Raw genomic sequence first — 14,573 nt, 5'->3', positions numbered from 1 at the left:
ATCATCATTCTACACTACTGCAAAATTACTATTCCTGAACACAAGCAATTTGAATGTTTGGTATGGGAACACAGTATCAAAGCTGAAAACATAGCTCGAGATTTCTTGCATCCATGTCTTGTCCCTTATAGTATGACAGAGAGAGTGTTTCAAAATACAGTGCAAAAGAAAACCTTCCAAACATACAAGTGGTCTTTATTCTTTATGGTGGCTGATGAAAGTCAAATGTTAATAGTAATTTGTGTGTAATGTGTAATAACTATTTCAGTAGAAAACTGAGGTAATGAAATAGAGGTGAGCAAGCACCTCAAAAAGAGCAAAGAGCTGATCTTTATGAATGACATAAACGTGGAAAGCTTTACAGTGATATATGCATGTTTTGTAGATATAAAAATACTGGTTTTCCACACTCTTTCCTTCTGACTAAGACTGGCAAATTTTCCTTCTTTCATAGAGAAGCTAATGCTCTTTCTGAGTGGTCATTAGAAAAAGAATGAATTAGCAATAAGAATATTCATTTAGTCTCAGGTCTGGGTAGTTGTGCACTAGTTTGCTGGGAGGCAAAAGTCACCTGTAGCTGTTGAAAAACCTGAATCTACAAATCTCTCAAGCTGCTGCTCTTGTAACATGGGGGAGTCAGAAGATCAGGATACATGTAGGAAGCAGGAGAATCAAAGGACAAAAGAACATAGCTTAGGCTATGTTCTGTTAAAGGCGGGAGGGCTCTTGCATTTGTCTTCCACATCCCAAAGGTGAACAATGCATCACAGCAGAGCTCAGGCAGCAGACCATGGGCACCCAACTGGCTGCTAGCATCAATGACTGAAATTCAAGGGAAGCTACCAAGTCCTGGGACTGAGATAGGGGTAAGAAATGGAGGCCAGTGATATGTGTCATGCTCTCTGCATGTGGCTAGAAAGGATTGGGCCTCAGTGATCTGGACTCTAAATCAGTCTTGGTCATTGATGGTTTCCTTTGGACTGTCAGCATTGTGATTCAGAGAAGGAAGGCAATGTAGCATGTGTAAGCATATTTGTGTGGGCTGTTCATCTAGTGTTGTGTGGGTAATGATCACACTGAGAGCACAGGAGTGCAGGCTGGTGCACAGCTCTGCCTTAGCTGCCTACTGTGTGGGTACACCTGTCAAACCCTTACCACCACCTAGGGATCGCCAGGTTACCGCTAGCCACCTCTGCGCATCCTGCTCTCCTGTCTTCACAGTGGTGACTAATCCACCATCAGATGCACCTTGGCAAACTGATGGATTTGGGCATATCTGTGAGAGACAGCTGATCTATTGTGTATGGTACAGAGAGAAAGCTGCATTACTATACATGTGCAGCAGTATAAAAATCTGCTTGAACTTTGCCCCAGGACATCCACCACCAAGAACAAAGAATGAAATATGGGAACGAGTCAGGAGTTTGAAAACAATCTCTCTGGAAACATGATGAATACCAGTGGTTTCATTTATTCTACTTGAAGAACAAAGGTCCTTTTCTACTTCTAATTTCCCAGCAACGATTATTACCAGTTATTTTTCTTGTAGCTTTGACCACAGTTCGTGGAGGTTTTATTAAACATGTTTTTGAAAAGTGAGTCAAAATGCCATTCTTCTCTGACTCTCTTGTGACTCTCTCTTTTTTTTCACCCATGTGAAACTAGAGCATATTTCCAGGCTAAGATTTGGGGTCAGATAATACTCTCATGCTGGTGTTCATGGAATTATTCCAGTTTTGTGCTCTTGTAGTTGAAAGAAGTTCTGGCCCTTGCTATTTCAGAAGACAATGTATTTGTTTCAAATCCCTTGCGTTTACATGAAACATTACATTTCTTTTTAGGAATCTTGAATACTACATTTAATAGACACTGTGTTCTGCTGCAACTTCTGAATATTCCTAAAGTTACCAGTTTGCTTGTGTTTGACTCAACCTTGGCACAGCCAGGCAACCACCCTTCAGAGTGCTTCCTTTGCTGGGTTTTTGGTAGCTTTCTGCAACAGACTTTTGTTTAGATCCCCTGTGCACGCTGCTGTAAGGCCCCTCTCTCCTGCCTGTAGAGATTCCATAGCCAAGAGTGTCTTGTGTGTGGGTACAGTTTATGACAGGATTAAATAGTTCTTGCATTTCTGGGATCAAATTTAGCAGCCATCATTTTATATAGATGGCTAGATAGATGTAAAGCTAGACAGATGCCTGAACCTTCGGGCTGGATAGTTTAGACACAACAACCTGTCATCCTGCTGAACCTTACAAATACACAAGCATGTACATGCAGACTTAGAGGCAATTGCAGGGAAAAGCATACGGCTTTTTGCCTGTGCTGTTTCAAATTCAAAGTGTGTATCAGTAAGGGTGCTTTTGTGTGCTTCAACTCCACTTCTGCTGCAGTAGCTACAGAAACCCAAAGTTTTACCTCACCAGGCAGAACAAGTGCCCTTTGTTACCTAGACAGATTACAGCTTTTTCTAAAGTCTGCTCTTCATAAAAGCCCAGCTTGAACAGTGGAAATTCTGACTTGCCTCAGATACTGAGGAGACTTTTATAGTTTCAAGTAGCTCCAGGGTTATATTTTAAAAGTTGGATTTCATCACATGTTTCAAGTTTGGGGAAAAAAAAAAAGGCATGATATTTTTAGCAGAAAAAAGTCCCTCACACACCTTTTTTTTCTTAACAGATGTTTCATCTCAATCATATCCAAACCTCAAAACACAAGTAGCAGTCAACCTTATTCTCCTGTGGAGAAAAAGATAAAATGTCATTTGTTTGGAAGAGGGTTTTTTTGTAACCACAACTAGTTTGTGAGTAAAAGCAAATAATAAACGCAGCACTACAGGGTTGTGGAAATGAACCTGAAGCAACATTTCTGCTCTTGAAAGAGCTTGGAGTCCAGCTGCTCTTGTTAGATGGAAAGTCCCAACCCCCAGCCTACCAAAAAAATAAAAATACCAGAAATGGGGTTTTTCTTGCTTTATAAATCTGATCCAGCAATTCAGGTCCTTTCACCAGGGAAATATGTCATACAAAGTGCCCAACTTCGTACCAAAAAGGATTTAAAACTGCAAAGGTAACAAAAAGAGAGGGAAGGCATAGTAGTTGTGAAACAAAATATCTAGAAGTAAAAGAGCTGCTACCCAAGTAATTCTCATATGGCTTTGGAGGAGCAGAGAGCTGGGCTGTGCCTTACAGCTGGGGTTCACACAGGCATGGGGGTGGATGAGGGAAACCCAAGGCAGTCCTAGGCCGCGTGTGCACAAGATTCCTTTAGGTGGGAGTTAGTCTCTCCTAAGGACTTGGAAGCATTAAGCTAAAGTGTGGTGCTGCAGACCTTTTTTGTTTATTTGTTTTGTTATTTAATGAGCCTCTACAGAGAGTGGAGCCATCCAGGTGCTGAAGAATATTCTTGGCAAGTCATTGTTCAGATGAAGACTTCACTCTGTGCCTGCTGCCAAATTCTCTAGATGCTGCCCAGGGTACCCACCCATCTGCTCTGTCCTAGGCTGCCTGTGCCCCTGCAGGGCCAGCTGCCCAGGCCCCACCAGCAAATAGTGATTGCTGCTCAGGTTCAAGACACTATCTTTGAATGAGAAATAAGACTGGGAGCATATTGCAGGCTTTTCCACTGAAGAGGTAGCTCAAAGTGGGAAGAAGACTCTTCAGGTGTGAAACACATGGGCTTTCTAGAGCTATAGGACAGCCTGGATCCTTACCACAGGGATAGATGTTCCAAGCCATGTTCTCCTCTGCATTTTGGGTGTGCATGGCACGAGGGGCTTCCATCTCTGATTGCAGTCTTTAGGCTCTACTATAATTATTAATAATGGTGACCTGTGTTTGCTCTGTGGGAATAATTTCTTGTGATGAGATCCTGTGTGCTCTCTAGACTTTAAATAAGGTAGTTGGGTCAAGCTTTGATGGATTTTATTTCTCTGTGTGTTCTGCAGTATGTGATGTATCACCTCAGTACTGTTCCTCATCTCTGTCTAAATAGGAAAAAGGAGATGTATGCTTGTATGTGCACACATATATGCAGGACTCTTGGTCAGTGTATTGCTTTTCAGTTGTGCTGTGAATCAATCTCCCTCTCTTCCATCTCACAGGGTAAGATGGAGGGTTTTGAAGGATGGGAACCCTAAACCTACTACTTTAATATTAACTATGAGGCAGTTGTCAGATGTACAACTGTTTCATCACAGCCACAATACATTATAGGTCCACAACATGGTCCTCTATAAAAGGCTAGCTATGCGAGGGTCAGAGTGGCATTCTTCCCATGGGAAGCAATTTTGATAGAATGAATAGTACAGTTCAGATACCTTTAGAGGCCACATTATAATAGCAGAGGTGGTGGAAACACAATTTTCCTATTGAACATCTATGTTAGATGTAGATATCAAAGTCTACGTTATTAATAACATTACCTACTCGGCCTTCATTTCACTAAAGGGTTGTGCAGTGGCTGGGTATTTTTCTTCTTTTTTCTTCCTCTGTGAATCTCAAGGGAAAAGAATCCAAAGAAACAAGGAAAATTTAATGTGGAAAATCCTGTGTCAACAAGCATATTTACAACTTACACTGAGAAGGGATATTTAAAACACAAAATTGTTACCAGTTACTAACCAAAAATCAGTGTATGGCCATCTTAGAGAAGTCTTTCTTCTGCTGCTTTAAGTCATAAATGATCAGTTTTTATCCCCATCTGTCACTGTTCAGCAACAGAATTCAACACTTTGCAGGTATGTTCAGTGCCCCAGGGACACATAATGCTGTTAGAAAGTGGTTAATGGTCCATATGACAGTGACAGTTTACAATTAAGAAGCATTTACCCATGTTAAATGATACAGAGAGTTATAGCAGACTGCTTCCTGTTAAGGTGGCTTTTGATATGCCCACTGATCAAACAGCAATCTTGCTGCTATGGGTATCATTCTGAACTATTCTAACCAAAGCTTATGGAAATTCTTCCCCCTTTCTCCTCCCTATCCATCCCCCCCTCCCCTCCTTCCCTTTTTTTCTTTTTCTTTTTTTTTGTAAGCTAGAGGAGGGAGGAATGATCTTCTTTGATCTCTGATGAGGAAGGGGAAAAAAGAAACTGTTCTGTTCAGGCTTTTGGCTAACACAACAAACAGTGTTTAAAATTTAACTTTGCTTAATTAATTAGTAATTCTGTTTAGTGCTGTCTGATCTTCATCCAAAAGGTATTTTGAAGCTTGAGAACTGAACATCAAAGTGTATTGGGTGAAGATGGTCAAGTAAGGCATTTAATCTGGCAGTTGCTGTTGATGAAATACAGCCAGTTGGGGAACTAATTGGAAAAAAGAATCAATCTGGCAAAATTCATCAAATTCCCTCCCTTCAGCAAACTCACTTTGGAGAGTGTGAGAAATTTAAGGTTAGTGTTTAAGCGTGCATGAGTTACACCCTAAGTAGCAGAGGGAGGTTGTGTTGTCCATTGTGTCTGTATCTTTAGTACAAATCTCCTTTTCATAAGGACATAATAAAAAAATCCCTCCCCCCCCAACCCAGCAGCTGTAAGAACAGACATCAAACCTAGGCAGAAACCTGTATCAAGACTGGGAAATTACTTCTTAAATATGTCAGGTTGTTGGAACTGCCAAAGGGGACTGAAGCTCTAAGAGATTGAATTTCAGTTTAGCAGTTTCCTAATGTCCTAGTGGTGACTTGACAGCTAGAATCATTATCTAATGCCTGAACAATTAAAACAGATTTTGGTTGTCCATTTTTGCTGGATTTTTTTTGCAAGCCATCACATGGTCTTTATCACTGCCCCTCTGTTCTATGTTCAACTGTATCCCCTGGTCAGTGCCGGCACTAAGTCTTGTGACAGCTTGACTCTTTCAGGGTTTTGGACTTTTTTTCCTACATCATGGCATGCACTTGAACCTTTGATTTGTTTTGGCACCATCAACAGTAAACAATGAAACAGAAGAACATGACTTCTCTCTGTATTTTCAGGTTAAAATACCCAACCCCGACTAGTACAAGGAACTATTAGTATAGCTCTTGTTAAATTGGTTTTGACTTGTCTCACTGGACTTAAAATGGACAATTAATTTCCCTACAGTAAGCTTCAGAGAAGGCAGCTTGATCTTTGTTGTTTTGAAGGGTGTGTCTAATTCATCAGCTTCAGCTTTCAGCCAGAGAAAGTCTGAATACATGCTTTTGGCACCAACCCAGGATGAGCCTGTTTTCCTATGTGGTTTTTCTGGTGGCTGTGGAACAGGAATGTTGCTCTCTTCCTGGTCCTATTCTGCCTATGTTCATGTGCCACTGGAAAAGAGGACCTTTGCTCAAGCATAGTTATCTCCATCAGGGATAAATTTCAATCAGTTCTATGGAATAAAACCAAAATGTGCACTCAATGGCAGTGATACTCTTAACTGATGGCCTCCAGGAGAAATTAAAAATGAAATGTGAATGTAACTGTTAATTGAAGGATAACTTCCCAGTTTAGACTTTCAAACACAATTATTTTTGTTCCTGTTGTCCTGCAGTCAGCAAAGTATGCCAGTTATGTTTGTCAAACCTGATTGGTAATGAAAAAAAATAGTGATGGAACCAGATAATTTAGACATCAGAGACTTTGGGAAAAACAATGCAATTATTTCTCTTTCATCACTCTGGTCTTCCTAGACTCTAAGTTCTGTTGCATCTACTAGATCTGTAACTTGGAAGTGAAACTATATCCTGTTGATATCAACAGGAATTTTACTACTGAGCTCAGCTGGACCAGCTCTTCAATGCGCAGTTCCACCAGTGAAATGTTGGTACTGAGGTTCAGTATGAGCTGTTACAGAATTCCTTATGACTTCATCTCTTTGTCTTGATATGTCTATGCATTTTTAAAATTTCCTTTTATCCTACTCCCACATAAGTCTCTGTGGTTTGTTGTTTTTCCCCACAGACAGATAATTCTCTCCCTTTGTTTCTGGTAGTAGTTTTAAAGAATTGCTGTGGAATGAAGTCTATACAACTTAAGGGGAAGGCTAATGATATTTCACTTCAAAGGGTTTGGTTATATATATGCCAGATGCTTACTTTCATAGGTGACATTTTGGGCAACTCTCCAATTTTACCTTTACTCTGCATTCTCTCAAAAAGTAGGCAGTAACAACCCTGACGTCATGATAATAGTCACTGGTAATGTCCAGGTATAATTTATCACCATGGAATTGCATAGCTTCTCCCATAGTTCTGCTTTCTGAGTTAAGGCCCTGTGATCCATCGCATACCTTTCAGAATGGCTGTCATCTCAAAGAGGTGCTGAAGCAGTTCATCTTTAGCCTGAGTTCTCCTAACTGCAGTGTACCTTTGGACTTGGCAGCTGTAACTTAGATCAGAACATTCATCACAGTTGCATCTTTTTTTTCTTTTGTGCCTGGCCACGAGATCCTCCTAATTTGTCTGACTAAAATGTGAAGTACCGTTGAGAAACAGTGAAACTGTACTTAGCTTGAAGAAGATTGTTTGTTGAAGAGCATGATGCTCTGTTGCAGTGAAGCTTTGAGAAATCTGAAATAACAAGCCACCTGGGTGAAGGTGAAAGTTTAAACAGTAACTTTCCCACCTGACCGCAGCTCTAGTTTTATTCTCTTTCCCCCACTTTATCATATACTCAAGAAGGAGGTGAATGAAGAATAGTTTGACGGTCTGAAAGCTTAATATTTTATGCTCATTCAATACATGCAGAACAGCAATCTATTTATACATAATTTCTGGGTTGGTTGGGGTTTTTTTTGGTGATTCCTAAGGAGGATTTGGAATTTTTGCCCCCTTCTTTTCTTAGGAATGAATAAAGTCCTGAAGGAAAGATGTAATTCTTCAGGGGTGAGTCTTAATACCTTTAAACTGGCATTCATTCTCTCCCTCTCTTCCTCTCCCACTGCAATTACAAGCAGTGGTAGTAATTAATGATCTTAGAGAGAAACATCTGCTAGTACACTTAAGCCAGTCAGTTTGTTTTTCATGAAAGAATGGTATTTCACAATTTTTCCAAGTTAATATTTTTCCTTTATTGTCTTTCCAATTTCAAATATTGTCCAGACACATTTTTATAGTGTCTTAAGGTTATAGAAGCGAGTACAAGACCATTAATAATGAACAAGAAAAGAGAACATCATAAAGAAAACATATGCAGTATTTCAATTCACAAAACATTCTGTTAGAGAACATTGTTTTTGAAAGCATATGGTTATTCCCATGAGAAGCAATAAATATACTTTTTTGTTTTCCCCCTCCAGTTGCAGATTCCCACAACAAGGGTAGGTTTCTCTGTGTATTTGTCTATGTAGCACGTTCTCTTTGTTGGGACTTGTTATCTGAGTGGGGAGGTAAGTATTTTTGCACAGATGATATATGGTACATGGACCTGTTTGTGATAGTCCAGATTTTAGAAACATAAGCCTATTAATTTTCCACAAGATAGCTATCTTGTCTGGTCTAGTTTAATATGGTTGGCAGAGCTGAAAGGAAGTTCACACTGTGAATACTTCTGAACCTTGGCATGCAGCTCACTGGTGGATCTCTGTTTACAGGCTGCCAGTTTTAACCGCCCCAAGCAGACATTCTTATTTATAAGTAGATTCAGCATGTGTTTGTATCCTTCATCAAACTGAGAGCATGTCAATAATCAAAACTAAGTATAGAAACAGGATACCCAACACTTATCCTTCTCTTCTCAGACAAAACAGTTGTACTCCAGTATGTGTTTTTAAATGTTCATTGGGTTTGGATAAGGCATGTGAGGATATATGCATAGATACATTATTTGATAACTCATAAATATTATTTTAATACCTCCATATTCCCCTTTAAAGCTTCCTCATTCAGATTTCATTTTCCTTTGCTGAATGAAACTTGACATCAGGATGAGATCACCAGATTTCCCCATTTCATCTGGGCTCCAAAATGAGTAACTGATTTCAAAGGATAATTCCCTGGAGCAGCAAGGCCAGTGAATTCTTCAGATCAAAGGTCAGCAAAGCTCAAAGAGGATAATTTCTGGCATACAGTATTTAAACTCTCTCAAGGAGCGTATTGCAAGATGTATCCCCTCCTTCCCCAATAGTTGAACTCTTGTTTTTTCAGAGTTCTAATTTGTCAGAGCACATTTTTTTCTCTCTGTTACATAAATTATACATTAAGTTGAAAGCTTCCTATCTGAATGCACAAACTGTACATCCAGAAAGGTTATTAAACCTGCCAGTGATAGGGCTGTTCCTGAAACCAGAAGGTAACTCAGCCGTTCCTCTCTGAGTTACCCTGCGGACTGGGTAACTCTAGTGCTCTTTGCGCATGCTGGCAGCTTTCAGCACAGTGCAAGAACACAGTGGTGAAAGGGGGAAAATGCACTGTAAGACACTTCATTTTTGACAGAAAAACCCAACAAAGAGCATTTGGGCACAGAACAGTCAGTGTGCAGGATCTGCTCCACAATGCTTTCAGCCTCAAATTGTTTGCCATACCAGTGGCATTTGAGATGCTTTCCTGTAACAGCTAAAAGTGCTGTAGAAATCTTTTGGCCATTATGTTCCTTTATGCATTTAAAAGTATGTGTGATAACAGAGATGCTTCTCTTTTTTTTTTTTTTTTTTTTTTTTTTTTTCTGCTGGTTTTCCACTGTTCCAATGAAGCTAGGGGTCATACCAGCCCAGCTTTCATTTATTTCACATTTCCTAGAACAAGATTCTGAGTGACTGCAAAAGCCCCTCATACAGATGTTTCTATCAGCTTTGTTAGTAGTGTGCATGTGAGAAACTGATCACTGGTGCAAACGAGCCACTTAACTCTAGGGGCATATTAAGTAGTAATGAAGAACCACTGTCAATGTAACCATCTTGTTATGAAGCTCTTTTTCATATCTTGATTTTAGAAGGAAACAATGAGGCTGGACTAAGGTAGACAACCAAATGCCTTTTGTTTTACAGTGGTCTCTTTGTGGCATTGGCTTTGAACTTCAGGAAAATGGAGTTACATTTATGGACAAAGTGGATACAAAACAAATGGCCCTTCTTCAGATGTACTTCAAAGTTTTGTTTTCTATGTAATGTTTATTTTAATATGTGCCTTCATTACGATAATCACTACACAAAACCTCCTACAAAACACTCTGCTCATCTAGTAACACCAGCTTAAAAGAACAAGGGAAGAAACTGCTATGATGCGAGCTTTCTCTTATCATAGAATCAACCAGGTTGGGAAAGACCTCAGAGATCATCAAGTCCAACCTATTACCTAATACCTAACACCTCATGACTAACTAAACCATGGCTTCAAGGGCCACGTCCAATCCTTTTTTGAACACCTCCAGGGACAGTGACTCCACCACCTCCCTGGGCAGCACATCCCAATGGCCAATTACTCTTTCTGTGAAGAACTTTCTCCTCACCTAAAGCCTAAACTTCCTCTGGTGCAGCTTGAGACTGTGTCCTCTTGTTCTGTTGGTGGTTGCCTGGGAGAAGAGACCTGTATACACTCCCCTTTCAGCTGACCTTCCTGTTTAGTTTGTTTGGTGTAGGAAATCGTAAAATGGCTTGGAGTAGAAATCAAAGTGTTTCAATGCATCGGTATGTGTACAATAAACACCATGTCTTGTATTTGTACAATGCAACTTAGTGTGTGTGTGTGTGTAAGCTGGTGTTAGTATAACATCAAAGCTCTCTTCTACCACATTCTTCCTTTCTTCACTGCACATCAAGAATCTTTTATAGTATACTACAGTTTTAAAAACAAACAAACAAAAAGTAATACAATAGTGTTAAATTTAAACAAAGCAAGAAGACTGGGAAATGTGATCCATATTACAATTAGCCATATGAACAGTGTGGCAGAAATATTAGGTTTTGGAATTTCTGAGTATGAAGCTAATTTTTTTAAGCTAATTGTTCTGGTTTAAAAAGTGAATGAAAATGCTGAAAAATGGCTAACCTATTACCTCAGTTTCTAGCATGTTAGTGACTTGCTTTCCTGGGAAAATGCTCATGAGGCTCCTCAGTAGTGTTAAAACACCACGAGAGCCACAAAATAAACCCAGTATCAAATGGGTCATCCTGAACTGGAGGAAATCATGTCTCCTTTTTTTGTAAGGAATCTGATTTTACTGAACTGGCACTTACATGAGGTCTTACTTACAAAGGCATCCCCAAGAAATTATTCCTACATATCACTAAGATAAAGGCTTTGAGTAAACAAAAATGCTGCAGTGCGAGAGAAAAACTTCCGACTTTAATGCCCGCATTCTTGCAATATCTCCTGTTTTTTGAGGAGTAGACAGGATTTATACTATGCATAGCAGTATGAATATAGCATTGCTGGCAGAGGTATGTGGAAGTATAAAAAAATTGAGGGTAGATTTTAAAAATCAGTGTGTATTTTCATCACACTAATGAATATAGAGTTAATTTTCTTCAGATATAGGGTTTCACCATGTGTAGGCTGAATGTCTGTGCAGGAGCCAAAGGTACAGCCATTAACTTCCTGGGCATTTGCCTTTTAATCCACATGAGAAGTATATATATATTTTTCTGTTATGTTATGGTATTGTGGTACATAGAATCACAGATTTGTAGAATGGTTTTGGTTGGGGAGCTTAAAGATCACCTAGTTCAAACCCCTCTGCCATGGGCAGAGAAACCACCCACTAGACCAGGTTGCTCATGGCCACATCCAACCTGGCCTTGAATGCTTCTGTGGGGAGGGAGCATCCACAACTTCCTTGGCTGATAGATGTTAATATTGGTGCTGATGAGTGATCATTGAATTATGCAAGTGCATAATGTTGCAACATGAAACTTAGGTGAAATACTCTTTTTCAAACATACTTTGAAAAAATACGACTTGACCTTTTTGGCAGTTAGTGTTACCTTTTAGGAAGGTGGTAAGGTTTGTGTGCATTTGAAGAGGGCAATTGGAACAGAGTGAGACCTTCATTTCAGAATTCATTACTTCACTGCTGGTGAATGCAAAGTTTTTTTACGATATGTCACAAATTGTCAATATTTTGCAAATCATTTATTTATAGTAACAGCTCTGCTGATTTATATCCTCATAATACTGTGTTTGAACTTGCTGTGACTCTAGTGATGTTTCTGGAGAGGCTGTGTACCAAAAGCTTTTGGGAGATTGTCTGCTGAAATTATCCCAGATGTAGAGAACACAAAACCAAATCAAGTATAATGATCTTTTCATACAAATTTGCTGAAATCAATTTCACCCTAAATATAAAGACAGATTTGCAAATAAAAGACTGCTTTGACATTTTGTTATAAATGCTTTTTCTTAAATATAATTTTTTTGCAGTGGCTTTGCCTCCAGAGAAGACAGATGGAGTTTGCAGTGGAGATGAAAAGAAAGCAGAAAAAGAATGTGACACACGCACAGCCTCCAAGAAGCAACTGAAATTTGAAGTAAGTCCTCTGTATTTAAAAGTTTCACTGTAGTGACATAATTATAGTAGAAAAATAACCTGTGGACTGAATAGTGTCCTCTGCTGCATATATATGGCTCCCAACAATTTTAATGGGTACAGGAAGAAGCAGAATTGCCTCAAGTTAGTGTGTTACTACCAATGCTCTTTGTGATTAGTGAGCTTTATTTTCAGGTTTGGAGAGGATCAAATGGTTGCTCTGTGGGATCTAAAATGTTTAATAAGCGGCATTTAGTTTAACCTGCCATCTGTGATCCTTTCATAGGTCATTTATTATGCCAGCTACCGTGTTACCAAATCTTTAGATGGTCTTTCATGGACTATCACACTTGGTTAAATCAGCCTAGTGTGATGGTGTTTGTGAAAGCTTCCTTAACTATTGATCTTCTGTGACTTGGCCACTGAAGTGAAGAAACTCTGCCCTGCTACATGGGAAATCTGTCTCATTGCATGACAAGATGAAAAGTATCCTGGAGGGTAATGAGTCTGAGGGTCTGTTTCCTTGTAGGCTTAAAACCATCATAAAATGTCCGGATATTGTGTGTAGTTGGCAGGTTTTGTTTATATAGGGAGCAATTTAATAAATACGAGTATTGAAACATGCTGTCATCCTGCTAGAGGGTTGTCTGTCTTGGTGAAAAGGAAGGTACTCTGGTACCAGCAAAAACAGCATAAATTTTTATATCTCTGCACTCCAGCAGATGTGGCAAACTTCTACCTTTCAGTGCTGTCAGCCTGTCACAGTAATGAGCTTTGCGTACCTCAATTGTTATTTAAAAGACCATGCAGCCACCTTGCAGCATGGCTTGAGTGTTCATTTTCCTTCTCTAGAGCAGATTTAGTAGTCTGATACAATTTATTTTCTACTCTTTTAAAGCTGATTAAAAGGAGGTAGCTTTCCCATTGGCAGTTCAGGTGCTGCTAGGTACTTGTTTTCCTTCTGGGGGGAGGTGACTTTTCCTGCCTTTTGAGGGCTTTTTGCACAGTGGTAACTCTTTTTCTAGGCATGTTTTATATTCCACCTTGAGTAGCAGACATTTGCAGACAGGAAAGGCATGATAAATTGCAGTTAACAGTGCCTTGATATTTGAACGTTGGAGGACACCTGTCAACATGGTTGGTGCCAGAGTGCTGGAACTCCGCTGTACCGGCAAAGTCTGTGTTTGTTCCCAAGTAGTTCTTGGCATGCCATAAAGGTTAGCACTTGGTACTAGACACCATGACTAATGCAGGGAACATTGCCATGGCTCTCAACTAAGCAGAGCACATCCTCACTTAAAAATGTTATGTTAGGCAGTGTGGGACAGGGAAGTATTAATATGTGGTGTGAAACCAAGTATTGGTATTTTTTCCCTTGTTCTACAAATGAAAGTTTTCCAGCCATGTAAGCTAGGAGCAAAGAGACTGTAAATGTTTCAAAGGTATAAAGGAATCAGAAACTCTAGTGTTGAGACAAGAGGTCTAAATCTGAGGTGGATGTGATTTGGCTTTTAAAGGTGCCCGGAATGTTTATGTAATATGAAACTGTGTTTCCACAGTAGAGTGTGGGGCTCTTGGCAGGCTTTCAGCTGGGCTTGTTACAACTGAGAAAAGACTGCCTTTGAACTCGGCAGGGGACAGGGGGTACCGGTAACTGCTATAGGGAATCATTTTCAAGTCAGAAGATCAACCAGGTATTTTGAGCTCTATCATGCTGAAGCTATTTGGAGCTGTTTATTTAACTTGCATACGGTGGCTTTAATTTTAATTGCACTGTAAGTTTTCTGTTTTGCCTGTTGTGGCTCTGGATAGTTCTGATTGCACAGGTCTTAAGTGAAAGCAAAAGATTTGTACCCAGGTGACTGGATTGCATCCTTTGTTTTTTGACTGAAGTTGTGGTTTTGGTTTGGGAATTTCCACCCCTTCACCCTTAAAGTGATTCTTTCAGGTTTTCTAGAGATCACACTCTCATTAACAGAAGCACAGTTAAAATAAGGACCAGGTGCTAGTCCCAGGTCATTGTTACCTGGCAGTTCCTAAGCAGGCTCCATTTCATGAGTTCAGTAGCATGATGCTGTACTGCACTAATTCTGACAGCCTTTGAATATCAAATATCTGTGTCAAGGACAGGTCTCACTGGTGGAGATTT

The 14,573-nt window shown here is 39.7% G+C and overlaps 1 protein-coding gene across 2 annotated transcripts in view; it reads left to right on the top strand.

Annotated features, from left to right (window-relative positions):
* The window catches only part of NKD1 (NKD inhibitor of WNT signaling pathway 1), a 147,110-nt gene that overhangs the window by 108,646 nt on the left and 23,891 nt on the right, over nt 1-14,573 (top strand). For both annotated transcript variants that reach the window (XM_068150547.1, XM_068150546.1), the window contains exon 6: nt 12,319-12,425. In XM_068150547.1, the coding sequence (XP_068006648.1) occupies nt 12,319-12,425 (107 nt within the window). The remainder of the gene's footprint in view (nt 1-12,318; nt 12,426-14,573) is intronic.

The sequence above is a fragment of the Melanerpes formicivorus genome, unplaced genomic scaffold (assembly GCF_026170545.1).
Source record: "Melanerpes formicivorus ecotype bairdi unplaced genomic scaffold, bMelFor1.0.p_v2 SCAF_20, whole genome shotgun sequence".
Taxonomy (NCBI): Eukaryota; Metazoa; Chordata; class Aves; order Piciformes; family Picidae; genus Melanerpes; species Melanerpes formicivorus.
The sequence above is the reverse complement of the archived record's forward strand: the minus strand, read 5'-3'. Positions and strand labels throughout refer to the sequence as shown.